Genomic DNA, 18,493 nt, shown 5'->3' on the forward strand with positions numbered 1-18,493 from the left:
TATAAAATAATTACCTTTTTTTTCCCTTTTTATAATAACTTAAAACCTTTAATATTTTATAAAATTATTATTAAATTAAGCCCTTTATCGCTCTAAGCCTTTATAACTGAACCCTTGTCACACTATCCACGATAACGACATCCTGACGGCCGCCTCGATTAAAAAAAACACGTGGGATAGAAATGGAAGCTCTGCGACTAGTATTAGTATAGGCAATAGCTCCATCATAGTACAACCCGACACTTACTGCTCCTTCCCAGGCACCATTTCGAGCTTCTCATCAAGCGGACCAGAAACCTTGCTGGCATCCTATCCGCCGAAAGTAGGCGAGGCCCGCCCGTGCTGGCGATGGTGCTTCTTACTATTCTCTGGTTGAAGAGCTTTCGTGGCATAAAGACATCATCATCATGGCCGAGAACTGGGAATAGAGGTAGGATCCCGACATGCCGATTTATAACAGTGTTAGGCGCGTTTATGTCCACGACGCCAACTGTCATTGAGCCCACGGTTTGACCTATACATAGTTAGAAGACTATTTGTCAAAGATAAAGTGATAGTTGTCAGTCATTTTCCTACCTTCAATAGCGACGTTATCTTAATACCCTTCCGCCTCGACTGCCTCAGTATTACCCTATGCGTAGGTTCCGTTTGGTTCTAAGCTCTTATATAGAACTGCTATGACACGAATCAAAAGACGTAGACTCATATCCTTCGCGCTGGTGGCCAGGTGGCAGTCTTGGAACCTAAAGAAATATAGACCTAGTATCTGGTTCTATGATTACCCTTTGAGGTGCTGTTCCAATCTCACTAAAAGTCCCTAGGGACACCTGACTACAATGAGAATAACGGAGATTCTCAGTTTCTATCGAGACTTGCCGCCCAGTCATAGCTTGGCGGTCTGTTTTATTTGTGGACGGAACTAGAAATAGAGACCGCTGGAGAACTCCAGCTGGCATTGGAAAATTGGGCTGCTGTGTCGAAATTACGAGGACGTGGGCAGCTAAAAGCAAGAAAGGAGCTTTTAAAAAAGCTATAATAGCAAAAAGGAGTTTTGTATCTAATCATGAAATATTCTATTTGTATGCCACTTGTTTATAGAGAGGGAGAAACGTTACAGTTGCCGTCTTAGACGAGGCTAACGTCTGGTAGCATCTTGAATCTTTTCGTTTCTTTTTCTAAGGCCATGTGGAACCGCTGCAATCCTGGTTATCTGAATGCGCATTGCTCTCAATAATACTAATATAATTCATGCTCTTAATGCAGCATCTTCGGACAATAACTCGTGTCGGACCTCTGTCCCTGACTTGAGGCTGCCAAAGCAAATATATATATCTATAACAACGAGTCATAGCATAAGAATGCAATTTAACCTCTTCGGGGAAGTATTATCCCACTTAGCCACGCGGCATTGAGATGGTCCATGTAGCATGCTGACACCTCGTTGCAATAACGTCATTGCTTATATTAAGGTAAATGACTAAATTCTTATGCAAAATGGGCCACGTCAATCTATGCTAGCTGAGCAGCAACCAATCTAGTTAACCAATCAGACAAGGTCCCATGCGCTCGGTGATGCGTAAATCTTGTCGCGCAATATATTATCAATGCGACTCCTCCAATCCTACCACCGTGTCCTATCACGTTCCTCACACCTGAAATACCGTCAATGCCAGTCAGTAAAATAAACCTTGGGGAAGTGGATGTATTCCTCAAACGCCGGCAGTTTCAACGTAATTGAGATTAGTTGATTCCTCGACGCCTGCCACAGGTATAGGCAATAAGTATTTGCCCACTCGGCGCATAGAGTAATGCCGGTGTGGGCACATACTACTCGACTTATTTCCTCCCACCGTCCCGTGAAGCAAATCGTGTCAATTTTTAGGGGCGCTGTCACGCGCGTGTGGATGCCACGATCTCAAAACGTTTCGTCTCGTCTGCCCTGTCACTCCCCGGACCATGTTTTAGTGATACAGCGCTTTATAAGCTATATGTACCTTTTCGGAAGTCAGAAACCGCATGGTTTCTACGCTCGTTGGTTCCGATGCTGGCGGACAGGCTGCGGCTTACGCCATAGTCGTATCGCTGCCGTGATTGCACAGGAACTTCTGGAATTCAAGGCGCTTACTTATGCGTCAACGTTTGCAGGGGCTGGCTTGGATGAAGAGCCGTGGCGACACAGTCAGAAGGGCAATCATGATACTAGTAAAGTCGGGCACCACTGACACTTGATCGTCGGCCCTGGATGTTTCGGTACCGGAGCTGATTTGTCCTTGGCGATCGAGGGAGCTGTTTCCCCCGCTATCAAATCGCATATGTTAAGATCGGCCGAAGATTGCACATAAGTCACTTGTTTCCACCACGCCGGGTGGCAGCTACCTGTCCAGATTCTCGAGTATAAATATATGGTAAACAGGTTGAGCACTGCTTACTTCCTTACAGACAAGATCTAAAAGGCGTAGGTAGTAAGTAATACTAGGTATCAGTTGTTGCATAGCCCCGGTTGGGATGCCGATACGCAGAGGCAAGCAGCCCAGGATATGTAGTATCCAAAATAGATTCCGCTTTCCATGTCCAACAAGACAATGCTCATGCCATATAAACCGTAACGGTCTATTTCTCTGGTCTCTTACTGTTCTTGGCCTGGTACAGCCCAATACTGTGTTATTAGATTTTATGCTTGCACGATACTCGTATCATGCTTGTAATTTCACTTGACTAATGAGCGATGCAATCCAAACCTTAACATAAACCGTAACTCCTCTAGCTTACTATGCGATATGCTACCAGACAACTCACCCCGTCGCCAAGTCTTGGTGCGGTTATGCGCAGAACAAAATCAAGCACAGAATCTTCCTTCAAGGAAGCAAACTGACTAGCCAGATCCACTGCGTCGCGCTTAGCATAATGGACGGCAAATCTCATTCTGGCAATGTTTTAGTCGCAGCAGAAGCCAACCAATGAAAGAGGACCGTATTGCCTTCGAGCTCACAGAGACGGGAGCTCATGTACATACGCCTAAGCCAATATACGTGATATATATGAATCAACTTGTCCCGTAGCAGACAAAGACTTCCAATGTGGGCCTTTGACTTGCCTCAACTTGTTGACACGCGTCTTATTCCTGCCAATTATGCATCTGCCACGTTTGCAAGCAGGGGTTCCTGGCACCGGGATCGACCCGACGACAGCTAGGTACACGCAGAAGGTAGCTTCGGCATTGGAGCATTGACGGCATGTTTCATGGGTTGTCGTGCTGAATCAAGTCCCTGACGCCACTTGGTGATGCTTATACAAGCAGAATCAGACGATCTGTTCCGGTGCTAAGTACTGTCACTGAAGAAATATATATTGTCCATATGTGATGCTTCTGGTCTTGATGTTTTAATTCTTTGCCAATATCGCAAGATTGACACTCCTTTCATTGAACACGATTACTTTACTCAACATCACTCACAATGCTTCGTGCCGCCGTCACTCTACTCTCGGCGAGTCTGGGAGCCATCACCGCTACTGCGCAGGCGACTGCCGGGGGTGATCCGGCGAGTCTGGACGCCATCACCGCTACTGCGCAGGCTACTGCCGGGGGTGATCCGGCGAGTCTGGACGCCATCACCGCTACTGCGCAGGCTACTGCCGGGGGTGATCCGGCGAGTCTGGACGCCATCACCGCTACTGCGCAGGCTACTGCCGGGGGTGATCCGGCGAGTCTGGACGCCATCACCTCTACTCCGCAGGCTACTACCGGCGGTGATTTCGACATTACTGGCGCCCAACTCTATCCCGAGAAGTGTGTATTCGATTCAAAGCGCGATGTCATGTACTGCAGGTATGACTAGAACACAACAGCTCCTAGTATCAATCGCTGAATGTTACGAAACTAATCCACGTAGTGAACTATACGAATCCAAGATTGCGGTGATTGACCTAAAAACGAAAACCATCGTCAAGACGATCGACTTTCCAGGACTTTCTGGAGATCCAGACTATCACGCAAGCGGTGTCCTAATTCAGGGCGAAGACCGATTGATATCTTCGATCAACACTGGTGCAGCATTTGAATCCTATGGCAAGAATATTACCGGAATCAACTACCTCCTCATTACTGACTTGGAGACTGGCAAGGAGAAGGCGCGGGTTAACGTTACTGCTGTGACAAATGGGGCCTACGGAGGGCCACAGGACTTTGCGACCGATACTTGCGGCAACATTTATGAAGTTTTTACCTACCCAGGAGCCATCATCAAGGTGACCCCCAGTTTGAAGGTCATTCCTTGGTATTTGAGCGATGAAACCAACACTACAAAGGCGGGCTTTACCGGCATTGCATCCAAAGGCAATATGTTGCTCACGAGTAACCAGCAACAGGGTGGCAAGATAATACGCTTCAATGCTCATAACAAAACGGGCGATCCTTTTGAAGTTCCTCTTGCAAACAACGGGATGCTTGGCGGTTTCCTCGACGGCATCTTGTTGCCTGCCAAGTATAACGGCACCGTTCTCCTGGTGACTTCTAGTCGCAAGGGAACTACTGTGATCGAATCAAAGGATGGTGAATGGAACTCGGCTGAGATACTCGGAATCGTACCCAACCCTCACTGGGAGAATGAACGTGGGTTTTCTACGCAAACTTTTGATCGGGCAGACCGTATTTATCAAATGTTTGAATGGTTTGGGGATTCGAGGGCGCCTGCCTATCTGAATGGTCTGTCTGGCAACCGAACCGTGTTCCCTTTCCAGGACATCACGGATGCTGTTGACAAGCTCGTCAGTAAGGGAGCCAGTGAGGCATTGCAAGCATGCTAAAGGCGAGATGGTCCAAGTTCGGCAATAGCCCACCTCAATTTTCTTTTCATGCTCAGAGTAAATCCAATCAGACAGAGATCAGTGTTAGAAGAGAATAAAGTACTTAAATGCATTCGTATAAGAGGAGCACTGCAGAACCGTCTGAAAATACAATTCCTTTTTTTGACTCTCTTCCTCATATGTCTTTGCAGCTCTGATGACATGGTCCATGAACCTCTGGACGAAGCCCTGGAGGCGGCACTACATCACGCCGTGTGATAAGGGCTTCAAATGATGGCTTGTGAATAGCTGCAATACAATCTCATAGGTGTTTTGGGGTTCAAAAGGTCTTTGGAGAAGTTAATCCAGAACCCTGACGTGGATGCCGTATATGTACATGAAAATCCAGGCGTGCGCGAAGGATAATAACGCCGATGACTTTTGACTGACCAGGCCTAGCTGCCCAATGTTCAGGCGGCTGATAACGGGCAAGCCATACGTAGTCTTTCTCGTACATCACAATGACGACACACGGGTTGTTGCGTTCATTTCGAAACCAGATGGCAATTAGGTAGACCTTATAGGAAGCCTCTCGAAGGGGACGCTCATGTGGGAGAGCTCGCTCGTTTCTTCCCGCCCTGTATACCGCAAGCACCTTCCCATGGTATTTAATAGCATGAGGGCCAAGACTGTTTACCCAGAAGAACACTAGAGTGAGAGTCCAAAAGGCAGGAATACCCATCATTCCCAGCTATAGCTATAGAAAGTCCAGATGGACGTTGGCCATCGGATGTTCTCGCCTGCCTCGTTACGTTGCTATCAGGCTTGGAGGCATCTGCGTTCAAAGCGCCTGCGGGATGCATGCACGGTGTGCGAGTACATGATAGTGAGAGAAGTATTGTCAGGGATGGAATTAATATTTTAGGTAATCGAAACGTTTGTTATTAGTCGAAGAGTTCAAGGGACCTCCACAACAAATACATTTCCGGATCCACGCCGTGGATTCCGCGCGTGCTTTTCCCGCATACCCGCGTCTCCGTACAGCCCGGGCTTCCCGCGTTCCCGCAACCTTGCTTATGGCCGACGAGTGATGGACTCTGCATCAATCTACATAATGGGTCCAAAATTGTCAAAATAATTAGCCTACCCGTTGGCGTCGTCCTTGGTTCTTTTTACACAGTACAGCTGAATGCGGATGCGGATAATTCTCTAGTCATCTATTAAGCTAATCTCATAAGCTTTGCCGGCTTTTCAGGGTACAGTACTGCGTCAAAGATGTTATAGACGGCACATGCACGTAACATGGATTCTAACCGGACATGGAGCTTCATGCACGCCGAGCAACTTGTGGACTTTGTTTTAAACGCGGCCCACAACGGGTCAAGGATAATCACGTAGGGAAATGATTGACATTATCGGGCCTAGAAAGCAGACAGCATTAATAAGGAAATGTAAAATAACTACCAATCTATTCGTTAGACTCAAGATCCATGCTCCTAATATCGGGACTTTGGCGTGCCCCGAACCCGAAGCACCGTGAGTCTTGTATAGAATGCAAACTTGCGCGGTCCCTCACAGACTGTCACACGGTTGACACGTTGCCATGAAGGCACGGGCCAAACCTTGATCCCGACGATAGACACATAAGGGCTCTGATCACGAGACCTAGGGTAAAGTCCCTTACCGCTTCTTAATATAAATAGAGGCCTTCTGCCCTCAGGGCTTCAAGAAAAGCCAATGACCTTTGATGTGAAAGCGAAGTATTAGCTGAATACGAAAAGTTGTTCCAAGCCCCTAATACTGGGCCCTTGTCACACAGACTGTGACTCTCTATATTTTTCATCAAGCTGCTTGTAATCAAAAAAGAATACCAGCACCACCATCCGCTTTTTAGCGTTATTCAACATGGAATATTCACCATGGACTGAGATCTGGCATGCAAATGAAGCTACAGGGAAATCTTTGGCCTTGGCCATCACGGCCGCACTTCTTCTTGTCTTTTACTATACTTCGCAAGGCCCTGGTTCTAATATCCCACTCGCCAATTCGAAAAAGGGGATATATCTCTCGGGACAGAGAGCAAAAAAAGAATTCGTCTCTCAGGCTAATAAGCTTGTTAGTGAATGGTTCAAAACTAATCCAAACGAGCCCATTCGCCTTATTGGAGATGTAAAGGAGGTCACTGTGCTGCCTCCAAGCTTGGCTCAAGAGATTAGAAACGATAAGCGCCTAAGCTTTAATCAGTGGACTTTCAAGGTACCATCAAGTTCCTTTTGGTTACCTGCTCCATAATTGACGCTCTATAGGCATTCCATGGCCACTTGCCTGGTTTTGAAGCCTTTGCCGCGGGTACAGGAGGTTCGAATCTAGTCCAGACAGTCGTCACTAAAGATCTGACCAAGTTTCTGAGTACGTGCAGCTTCCTTTAGTTGAAACCGCTGTACAGTGACTTGGCTTTCTAAATTCATCCCCGGTAGACAAGATCACCGAGCCGCTTGCAGAAGAGACAGCCATGGCCTTGGAGGAACTCCTTACCAACAAAACAGGTAAAGTTCCATTCTTGCTTATAGTAAGGTGGTGTACGCTAAAGACAGCATAGAATGGCATACCATTGCTATGCGAGACGTGGTTCTGCAACTGGTTGCTCGCATCTCTTCACGTGTATTTCTCGGCACCGAGCTTTGTCGCAACGAGACTTGGCTTCGAGTAACGCGCGATTATACGGTGACGGGGTTCTTGGCGGGCGAAGAACTTCGCCTGTGGCCGGAATTTACGCGCCCCCTTGTACACTGGTTCTTGCCGAGTTGTCGCAAACTCAGGAGGGAAGTCAACGAAGCTCGTGGCGCTATCCAATCCACCCTTGCTCGCCGACAACAACTCAAGAAAGATCTTGTCGCTGCTGGCAAGGACGTGCCAGAGTACGACGATGCAATCGAATGGTTTGAGAAGGCAGCCAAGGGCGCACCGTGCGACATGACGGCCCTACAGCTCAGCCTATCTCTCGCAGCAATTCATACAACTACCGATCTGCTTACCCAGGTCCTGACACGTATCTCACAAAACTTGGATATTCTGGGTCCCCTCCGTGAAGAGATAACGTCGGTTCTTGGCGATGAGGGCTGGAGCAAAACATCATTACATAAGATGAAGTTGCTCGATAGTGTTATTAAAGAAAGCCAGCGGATGAAACCCCCCGAGATTGGTAAGTTGACCACACCCATTGATAAGAATTTGCTCTAATGGCGGCCTCGTAATTAGTGTCGATGATGCGCCTTGCAGTGGAAGATGTGCAGCTCTCCGACGGCACCTTTATCCCCAAGAATACCGGTGTGGCCGTATCCTCTCATAGGATGTGGGATCCTGACCTTCACCCCGACCCCAATCACTGGGACGGTTTCCGGTTTTACAAAATGCGTGACGACCCTGGAAAGCAGAATGTCTCCCAGCTTGTGTTTGCGAGCCCGGACTATCTCGCGTTTGGCTATGGCCAGAACGCTTGCCCGGGCCGCTTCTTTGCGTCAAACGAAATCAAGATTGCCTTGGCTCAGATTATTACAAAGTATGACTTTGAATTGCAAGAAGGCTCTGTGCCTCAGATACATAAGCATGGATTTACTTTGAGCGGTGATCCGTTGTTGAAACTGCGTGTTAGACGACTTGCAGAAGAAATCTAGTGATGGGACGTTGGGAATAAAAAGTATAGCCACAGTTTGTATGCGGAGAGAATATTAGGGGTTGACCCTTGCTGCTCCTACATTTAGGCATCACTGAAAGTAATAATAAATTGATCCGGTTCTTGTCAAAGGCTCTACCGACGTTGGTTTCTAGCACCCTGTAACTCGGGGCTATTACGTACCAATTTCCTAACCATGGCCTCAAACATCTTTAGGTGTCAGGTAATTCCACTTTTTTGTTGAGGCCAAATGGTGGAGTAATATCGGAGAACTTATTAAGAGACTTTGAGGTGAAGATGCCGCGATATAATTTACCTAGGTCCGAGATGAAGATCGGGAGCCGCCGATTCTAGTTTTTTTTTTTAGCTATAGGACCGACTATCGAAAGTAGCAGCTGCCTGAAGGTTAATAAAACAAAACCTTAATGAATAATAAGTCTCATGACGTGACACCAGCCCTTTTGGGATTGCAAAAGACCTGAGAGAGCTGGTGTCATGTCGAAAGAGCCTCTGCATGGGCAAATCCGGGGATTGTCGCCCCCACGGATTACAAGGTCATAGTATGACCATGGATAAAGTATGATCTGGTGGCGTCTGGTTGGAGCTCCGGGGAACGAAAACGATGGCAAGGCGAGAAGGTGTCTGCCGTTTGCGACATGGACCTTTACCGCCTACATGTGCAGACATCGCGACAAGACGTTTTGTTCCTCAGGGTATTACATTGTAACCGAGGCCAGACAATTCTCGGGCTCCACGGGCTCTCCGCCACTCTCCCAGTCCGATTCCTCCTCCGGCACACCAAGAGCGCATGCGTCTGAGACAAGAGTAAAACTGACTTTTGACATGACAATTAGGATCTGGGCTCGGCTATCAGTGCCATTGGCTCCAGCCACATAGCCAAGCCCAGTATTTCCTAAACAGAACGCCAGAGGCAATCCATTACGATTCGTAAAATATGATTTCTTGGATTGAGGTGGGTGGCATGTATATTGTGTCAATGTTTCAACCTCGCATCCAATCCAATTCACATACCAGACACGTGCAGCAACTTCCACCCGTGCCGTAATCCTGCCACCCACCACTATAAACCACTTTAAACGTACACGCGCTTTTAGATAACTGTGGCTGTTTTTATTGGGCTGCGTTCAGGAAAGGAGAAAGGCACGGGCAAGTGTGAGCCACCAGAAGCAGAGTCGACATCTCTTCACGGTGGCTGGCTTACAATGCGGTAATTGGGTGCAAACATCAACACATGCAGAGCCCTCCTCGACAGGTTCTAGCAATAGGCAGTTATTTCTCGTCAAGTATGCCATGTCAACACGACTTGCGCGTCGGCTTTCTCGTTGATCGCGTCTTGGTTCCATGTACCCGTGTATACATCACACTCCATAGCAGATAGCTTCGTTTGTCTCATTTGATTCCCAAGGGAACCATTGTTTCATGTATTAAAATATATATGCAGCGGCATATGAGATGAATTACACTTTCCTAGTAGTCTCCAGGGTCTGTACAATTCTTTCCCAGTGAGCGTCATCCGTGGTTGCATTCAACCAGTAATTCCCCTCGTGGTCCTTGCCAATGGTAACCATGACTTCGAAGCGAACAGGGCTATTAAAGGTACACTGGACATAGGAGGGAAACCCCGGCCTAGCGGAAGATGCGTCCTTGTCGCCCGTGGAGGCATTTTCGAGCACAGCTCCCGTAAAGTCGACGTCGAACAGCTTCGCGTTGGTCCAGCTGGAGCCCCAGAGGACCGCCATTGTGGCATCGCCAAACATGGGCATCGTCAGGGTGCCTTGCTTCTCCCTCACCAGCGCAGAGAATGCCTCGACTTGTGGACGAGTGCGAGATTCCGTGATGCACTGGCGCAGTCGCGAAGCCGTGTAGCTCAGGGGGCGGGTGACGACTTCTTCCGCAGACAGCAGGAGGGTGGACATGGCTACCGCGTTGGACAAGTACGGCTTTGACGGGGGCAGGAGGTCGTTTTCAAGCGTTCGGCGGAGTCCCAGGGCATTGTAGAGGTTGACTGTGCCGCGTGGATTCTTCTTGGCCGCCGTGTGTAGTCGAGCCCACCAAGCCGTGATGAGGTTGTCGTCGCTCAGAAACGGCCTTTGCTCATCCGACTCAGTCTCGCTCTCTGCTTGTTGGCGAATCTCGCGCAAGAAGGCTGATGGGAGGCACAGGACGCGGCTTCGATACCTCTTGAAGACGGCGTTGTAGAGGGCTCGAATGGTGAATACCATCATCTGAAGCCTGGACAGCTTGAGCTTCTCGAGCACATAGGGTTCTGTGGGGTGTAGCCCAAGATCAGCCAAGGGATCCTCGCTTGCATCATGTGGCGTGCCGACTTGAGTCAACTGTCCATTGACAATCGACGACCAGGCTCGGAGCAGCTCTGCCTTGCCGGGCGTGTCGAACAAGGTATGGAACCAGCGCAGAACGACGAGGGTCGCGTCGCGGAATGACACGACGACGAGTCCGAGCTGGGGCAGGTCGCTTTGCAGGTATTCGGAAAACTTGGTAGGAATACTTGGGTGCGCCCATAAAGACCTAAAGGCCGCGACATCTGCGACTATCTCGGGTCTCTGAGATGCCCTCAGTTTCTGCATCTGAGACGCAACTGTGTGTTCGGCTATGAGCATGTCATGCCGAATGTGGCAAAACTGAACCGCTCGACGATCCTCGGTGAAGGTTGCCGGAATATGATAGTACAACCGACCCTTTCTCTGCCGTTGAGTCGTGGGTCAGCTCGAGTCCAGCGAGTCCTAAACGCAGATATTGTTTGGAGGAGCTCTCACGTCATATCTGAACCTGGCACCGATTTTGTCCCAGCCCTTGAGGGTAGCAAGAGTTTCGAGGCCATCTCGCAACTTGAAAGGATCGAGAACGTCGTTGAAGAGCAACGTCGTGAACATGCCTGTGCTCCCACCTTGCGGAAGGTCGTCGAGCCGTCGAAGTGGAATCACCTTGTCTGTCGATATTGTTGGCGCTTGGCCGCGTGTAGGATCAAAGAGACTGAACATGGCGGTGGACGTGCAAGAGCTAGTCTTTGGACAGTCTGCTACGGGATCATCCACGGTACGTAGTATTCGCAGGACAACATTTGACAGGCTGTGGCATCTTTTAATGCAACAACGACGGCATGTGTAGAGGCGGCCGACCTGGGGGGGAGCCGCCCGGCCTCGTCGTAGGTCAAGCAATGCATTCCTATTGCCAGGGGGTATAAGAAGCGGTTGGCCATGCAACACAACCCACAGCAGATGGCCAACACTACAGAACAAGCTCGGGACCATGAGGCAGGCATGAGAGTTAGCAAGACGCGTAATCTAAGTACCAAGTACGGATATATACTTGAGAGTTTGGCATGTGTAAACAGTGAACACCATAAGAGGTATGCAGCATCCGAGACCACCCCTAGACCATATTTTGCCGTGGCTTGGTGCACTGAGACACGCCAAACCTTGTGCCTTGCTACTTTGGACGTACGGCGCATATTTAGGACCTAGTTATCTACAGAGGTACTACTACATGCTACATACTCTATGATTCTACGTACTTTCCACGGTTTAGGTTTTGCTGAAATGTACCAAGTAGATACGCGAGGAGCACTCCGTACTCCGTAAACCACATCCATCGGGTTGAACATGTCTCAGCCTCGACTCCCTACCTAGGTACATTTCGCACTCGAGACGTTGTACTTGGTACTTTGCATAAAGTTCTCTTTACATACCTAGGTACCGAACCGACATGCTGCATCTCACTATTGTAGTTGGATAGACGGTACGTGGCTGCTCTCGACTGGGTCTGCTCCAGCTCCTGGTCAGAAAATCGCCGAGACCAACATGTACGCCTAGTCAGACCCAGGTGAAACAAAATGACTGTCGAGTCTCTATCATAGTGGTATCGTCAACCCGACCCCTCCCTCCCGTTGATACCTGAAAATCCAACGACACACTTCGAACATGGGGGCAAGATGGGTGTCGTTAGCACAAACTAACAAGGCTACTACTGTCACATAAAACTGCCTCTGTTGATAGAGCAAGCAAACTTGGTGTGGTTTTCATCCATCATGACGTCGGTTAGAATGACTCATCGGGGCCGAGATATAATTTGTACGAAAGCAAGTTTGTTAGACAAAGTTATATAATATCGTATAGATGAAATAGAACACTCTTCATTTCTCATCTAAAACAGCAGAGTTATATAAAATTTAATACTTTAAAATATTACAAATTAAGCAATACTATTACAATTTCCTTTCACCACTCACCACCAGCAACTGGCCACTAGGCAGGACCGCAGGAATGCTTTGCGTGTTCTTCTCAGAAGCAGCATGATCCTTGAATGAATGAGGGACCTGATCTTGAAAAAGCTTCGCCATTACAAAGGTAGCCGCCGCCCGCACACTCCATCTGCAGCACAAAGAACAACAAGAAGATGACTTTATAAGAAGCTTAGTTTACAGTGTCTCATAACCCGACACCTACTACTACCGCGTACACACTCGTACGCACGCCCGTACCCGGCGACTGCATTGCTCCAAGATGGATGTCTTCACGATGAACTCCTACTCGTGCCAGCAGTCTGTCCACACTCAGCAGCGACGCATTGTCCCTTCTTCTTGCAGATTCCTCGGCGGGCTCTTTCCATCCAGCATGTGTGCTTGCAACAGGCGGCTCGGATGCCGAATAACGTCCTTGATGGAGACGTCATACCCGCGATACTGGTAGTACTCGCTCAGTAGCATGGCGCTGACAATGTCGGCATCGTCAGCGAACATGGAACCTTTGTCTCCCAGACCAACTGCCAGCCCTAGTTCCTTCCACCCCTGAATCACGACATCTCTGGCGCCTTGTGAAGGACATGGTGCCGGGGGGTATTGTGCCTCGCCCACGCTCAATGGCGACGACCCCGTTGCCGCGGGCCACGTGCCCGTGCTCTGCCGGACAATGTCTTGTATCTGGCCTTGGATCTTCTGGATACCAGCGGGGATGGCTTGCATCACCGTTTCCAGAGTCTGGCAGATCCAATTCATCCGGTTTGCGGGGATCGTGTCTGAGTTGTAATAAAGTTGAATCTGTAGCTCCCCGCCGCGAGGAATAGCCGCCATCATTACGTCGGCGGCGTGTGAGGCGCCGCCGTCGATCGAAAAGACCCCCTTGGCCTTGCCGATGGGGACGGACGCGTCCACAGATCTGTGACTCTGGTATGAAATACAGGTGCTTAGCGGCGTCCAGCTGGGCCATGTGGTGCAGTCCCTGACGATGGACCGTAGGCCCAGGTGATGGTACTGCATGCCCTCTGTCTCTTGGTGCTGAAGCTGTGCAATCAACGAGGCCAAGGTGGCTTCACGACGGGTGATGGCTCTGACTGGGACGAAGTTGATGCAGGGTCCGCAGACCTGATCGATGCCCGGCATGGTCAGGTAGCGACTGGCGCTGATTTCGCCAAACACGACGTCGTTTGTGCCGAGGGCCGCCGAGAGGACAAGGGCCCAGGCCGCCTTGAGTGTGGTTGAAGGTGTCCCGAGTGAGTTTTGCAGCTTGCGCAGGGGCACACTGAGACTGCAGCAATCTCTGAGATGATACCCCTGGGCAGGCATGATTCGGGGAGCGGCCAGATGCGTCATCGAGGAGCCTCGCAACACGTCTATCCAGAACTGCCGCGACGCCGTGCCATCGAGCGCTTCCAGGTGTGATATCCAAGCGTGGTAGCGAGGGCCGCCTCGTCGCACTTGGCCGTTGTTGTATGCCGCATCGAGGTCTCGAAGCAGCAAGTCAAACGACGCGGCATCGTACAGCGCATGGTGAATGTCAAGACGGATACTGTTGCAGAGCTCATCTCGGCTGAATAAGTAAAATCGGGCCAGATTGCTGCCTTTGCCGAAGAAGGCGGGTGTGGCAGGCGAGCCGCCTTCTTCTATCGTAATCGTCTCCGAGGTTGGCGTCTTGAACACCACTTGGTAGAGCATATGTCCATGTTGGACAAAGGCGGTGCGCAATATGGCGTGATGCTGAATCACCTGCTCGCAGGCTGACCGAAGCTTGGCCGCATCAAGAGCAGGAGTCAAGTCGAGTGTGAAGCTGGTGTGGTATCCCGTCTCGCCCTCGACGCCGGGAGGGCCAATGGTCAGGAACAAGGCTTGTGTATCAGTTGCTGGCGCGATGCTCTCAATGTTTTCATGTTTGAACTGGGGATTCGATAGGCTGAGCCGCGAGAGCCGGTCATGGAGACCACCAAGACTGGTATCCCGCGGTCTCCTTGTCGCAACCGGCGCGGCCTCATCTCCCTCCACATTTGCTAATAGAGCGGCTTCAACAGCCGACTGGAGAGTCTGGTTCCGCAGCAGCCAAGAGGTGGCTATGGGGATGCCACTCCGAGCCAGTAGATGGGACGCCTGCATAGCCATGATCGAGTCCCCTCCCAGCCGCGTAAACGAGCTCTCCTTGCCAATACTCGTCTCCGGAATGTCCAGTACTGATGCCCAGACGTACTGGACCAGCTTTTCCTCGACTGTGTCAGGCGGAGTCAGCTCCGCATCTGCTTGCTCTTCCATGGCGGCCTTGGCCATCGAGACATCCTTGGCCTTGAGCCAGTTGCTCATGCAATGCCGGTCTACCTTTCCCGAGGCTGACTGTGCCACCTTTTCAACCGCGAGCCAGATGCTCGGAACCATGTAGGAAGGGAGCCTAAGCCGCACGCATTCCCGAATGGACTGGAGATGTCGGGCCACGACTCGAGTATAGGCTGAGGGCAGATGCCGCAGCCCATCACCGCGCGGGAGCTGGGCGTCAGCCAAGGAAATCACCGCGACGAGCTCGTTGCGGCCCCGATGAATCTTTGTCGATAAAAACACGTCTCTGACCTCGGGGCTGCTGCTGATGACGTTCTCGACCTCGCCCAGCTCAAATCTCTGGCCGCGAATCTTGACCTGGCTGTCCTTCCTGCCCAGGTAGCTGATGCTACCATCGGAGTTATACCGACCCAAGTCGCCAGTGCGATAAAACCGTGCAGCCTTGGTATTATCCCCCCGACGCAGCAGGCTCCGGCTCCAGCGCGGAGGAGGTATAAACGAGGCCTTGGTCTTGACGGCATCATTCAAATAGCCGCGGGCCACGCCGGGACCCTCGACTATGAGCTCTCCGGTGGCTCCAATGGGGCAGAGCTCATCGCTATTCTCCGGGTGGACGATCCAGACTGCACAGTTCTTGGGCCTGCCAATGGTCTCGGGGAAGGGGGAATCCGGCGTCAGATGTGCCATGGTATTGGCGATGCCCCCTTCGCAGGGCCCCCAGCAGTTGAGCAATCGCGTCTGCCGGCCCCAAATCCTGTGAGCCGAGGCATCGACCGGCTCGCCTACCGAGTAGACGACTCTCAAACCCGGGACTTGGTCGGGGGACAGGCTCCGCAGCATCGTGGGCGTGAGCAGCACGGATTCCACTCGCTGCGACTGTATAAAGTCGGCGAGACTTGCCAGACGCTCCTCCTCGGACGGTATACAGAGGCAGCCACCGTAGAGGAGCGTCCCGAGCATCTCGACTATGCTGGCGTCCCACACGTGCGCCGCGAATTGCATCATTCTGAATCCCGGCTCGTAGTCTTGTGTCTGGATGATGACCTTGAGCGCAGACTGCAGACAGCCGTGTTCCAACATGACCCCCTTAGGCGTGCCGGTGCTGCCGCTGGTAAAGACGATGTAGGCGAGATTTGCTGGCGTGACGGGCGACGGAGTCGGCGGCCGTTCCGCGCCGTGGGTACGTGCAAACCCCGAGATGGTCGCCTTGTCGACGAGCAAGACGTCGTGTGCCGAGCTGCTCGGGCCCAAGGCGTCCTCGCTCGAGACCAGGACCGTCTTGGCACCCGCACTGGCGATGAGGGCCTCCTTGCGAGAAGGCGGATCGGCCGCGTGGATGGGAACGCATGCGCCGCCGGCTTTGAGGATGCCCAGCACGGCGACGGGCATCCACATGGATTTCTCAAAGACCACGGCCACCGGGCTTTCGACGGCTAGCCGTCTTCGCGTGAGCTCGCCGGCGAGGCTGTCGGACAAGCGGTCCAGCTCGCGATAGGTGACGCTCCCGTCCCTCGCTTCGATCGCCGTGGCCTCGGGCGACCTCTGCACCTGGGCGCGGAACGAATCGTGCAGACACTCGGCATGTGGCTCGGGGACGGCGCCGCCGTTCCACGCGAGGATTTCCGACTGATCATGTCGGTTCAGCAGCGGCACGGACCCCAGCGGCGAGTCCAGGTCCGCCTCCAACAATGCGGTCAGGGTGTGTTTGAATTGGTTCAGAATCCTATTCATCTGCGGCTCACCCAGGATATCTGGGTCGTACAAGACCTTGATGGAGACGCCGGGGCCAATGAACATGCAGTGGAAAGAAAAGGCAAACGGGTTGGCGGGCTCGTCGTTGCGCTCAAAGATGAGCTCCCCGGTGTCGCAGAGCTCGGGCAAGGGCGGATGGATGCTGAGCACGGCTTGGAACTCGGAGGCAGCCCGGGCGGCCTCGCTGCTCGCGCGGATATTGGCCAGCCCGTATTGCAGGGCCGGGCTTGTCTGGAGCTGCCGGAGCGACGCCCGCATGTCCTTGAGCATCTCCCGGATGGTCGACGCCGACGACCACCGGGCTTGGACGGGCACCACGACGGCCGTGGGCCCCATGGCGGTCTCGAGGCCCGGGAGGTCCGCGCCGTGCAGATTCACGTCCATGTCGGAGCCGGTCTGTCGGCCGGACAGCGCCACGCCGTAGGCAACGTTGCTGCCGACATAGGCTCCGAGGGTCACGGCCCACGCAAGCTCGATGTAGGCGGGCATCTGGAAGATGGGGACCTGCGCGTCGACGTGGCTGAACTCGAGCAGGCTGCCGAGCTTCCGAGTCGCCTGGGGCATGTAGCTCGGCTCAACATGGGGGTAGGCGACGGGGTTGCCCTTGAACCTCGAGGCCCAGAATGCCTTTGCCGCCGCGTCGTCGATGCTGCGGCACCACGCGACGAAGGCCTTGAACGGCCGGCGCGGCTCGGGTTCCTGGCCGCGGTAGATGCGCACCAGGTCGCCGACGAGGGCGAACAAGGCCGTCATGTCCATGATGGCGTGGTGCATGGCCAGCGCCAGCCTCCTGTTGACAATGGCCGAGTGGAACAGCGCTTCTCCGAGGCCCAGGGCGCTGGTCGTGTCTGTCCCAAAGAAGTGGTCGAGGCTGCCGGACAGGCGCCTGGTGCGGTGTGGCTGGTTTGTGACAACCTGGACGAAGCCCCGGCGTGTGTCGACGATGCGAGTCCGCAGCATGGCGTTGCGCGACACGACTTGCTGCAGGGCATCGCAGAGGCGGTCCAGGTCGACTGTGTGGGCGAGCTTGAAGGCGTAGCGGTGCGTGAAGCCGGAGCTGCGGAGGGCCGACTCGACCATGGTGTTGACCTGGAAGTCGGTGCATGGGTAGACGTCTTCAATCATGTCGGGGTATACGTCACACGCGCGTGCAATGTCGGACAAGGTCGCAGCGTCCACGGTGTCCCGGGACACAATCGTCGAGGAAGACATGGTCGTTGCGGATGGCAATACAAACGAGTCTAGACAGATGGCGAGGTTTCCTTGTATATCGTGCCATGTGCCGCAGACAGTAGCGGCGATCAAAATGCATGCTTCGTAGCCAAATCCACAAGAAGGAATCGATGGGACACACAGAGAATACCCATCTGCGACTAGGTTTATACAAGTAAAGTCTCATGTGGTGCTATACAACGGCCGGGATTACACGGCAAGTTCCAGTTGGAACGTTGAGCGTCTAACGGCTGCGGTTACGAAAGAAGAAGTACCAATAGCGTTATCAGAGTTATATATATTCAATGTTACATGAGAATTATGTCAAAACGCCATGTGAATCTACCAAGTAGCTTTACCACTTTTATAAGCTTGTAGTATAAAATTGTATTTAATATAATTTCAACACTCCAAGTTGTTACGAATACTTTTTATACCGCGATACATATTGTAATAATCAACGACTTTAATATTTCCTCACGTTGAGATGCTGATTGTCA

The 18,493-nt window shown here is 51.8% G+C and overlaps 4 protein-coding genes across 4 annotated transcripts; 2 read left to right on the top strand and 2 right to left on the bottom strand.

Annotated features, from left to right (window-relative positions):
* Window positions 1–3,455: 3,455 nt before the first annotated feature.
* On the top strand, window positions 3,456–4,803 carry MAA_07855 (tri14-like protein; the record flags this gene model as incomplete). The annotated part of the gene is made up of 2 exons (XM_007825853.1): window positions 3,456–3,826; window positions 3,891–4,803. 2 exons carry the CDS (start codon window positions 3,456–3,458, stop codon window positions 4,801–4,803), a joined length of 1,284 nt encoding a protein of 427 aa, XP_007824044.1.
* A 1,884-nt stretch (window positions 4,804–6,687) lies between these two features.
* MAA_07854 (Cytochrome P450 CYP68N3) lies at window positions 6,688–8,456 on the top strand (the record flags this gene model as incomplete). The annotated part of the gene is made up of 5 exons (XM_007825852.2): window positions 6,688–7,038; window positions 7,089–7,191; window positions 7,260–7,328; window positions 7,382–7,984; window positions 8,041–8,456. 5 exons carry the CDS (start codon window positions 6,688–6,690, stop codon window positions 8,454–8,456), a joined length of 1,542 nt encoding a protein of 513 aa, XP_007824043.2.
* A 1,477-nt stretch (window positions 8,457–9,933) lies between these two features.
* On the bottom strand, window positions 9,934–11,478 carry MAA_07853 (Chloramphenicol acetyltransferase-like domain protein; the record flags this gene model as incomplete). The annotated part of the gene is made up of 2 exons (XM_007825851.2): window positions 9,934–11,181; window positions 11,254–11,478. The coding sequence occupies 2 exons, from the start codon at window positions 11,476–11,478 to the stop codon at window positions 9,934–9,936; spliced, it is 1,473 nt and encodes a 490-aa protein (XP_007824042.2).
* Window positions 11,479–13,049: 1,571 nt separating this feature from the next.
* MAA_07852 (Amino acid adenylation) lies at window positions 13,050–17,993 on the bottom strand (the record flags this gene model as incomplete). Its single annotated transcript, XM_007825850.1, has 1 exon — window positions 13,050–17,993. The coding sequence occupies one exon, from the start codon at window positions 17,991–17,993 to the stop codon at window positions 13,050–13,052; it is 4,944 nt and encodes a 1,647-aa protein (XP_007824041.1).
* Between the last annotated feature and the right edge of the window lie 500 nt (window positions 17,994–18,493).

This window comes from Metarhizium robertsii, assembly GCF_000187425.2.
Source record: "Metarhizium robertsii ARSEF 23 chromosome Unknown MAA_Scf_10, whole genome shotgun sequence".
NCBI classification, from domain to species: domain Eukaryota; kingdom Fungi; phylum Ascomycota; class Sordariomycetes; order Hypocreales; family Clavicipitaceae; genus Metarhizium; species Metarhizium robertsii.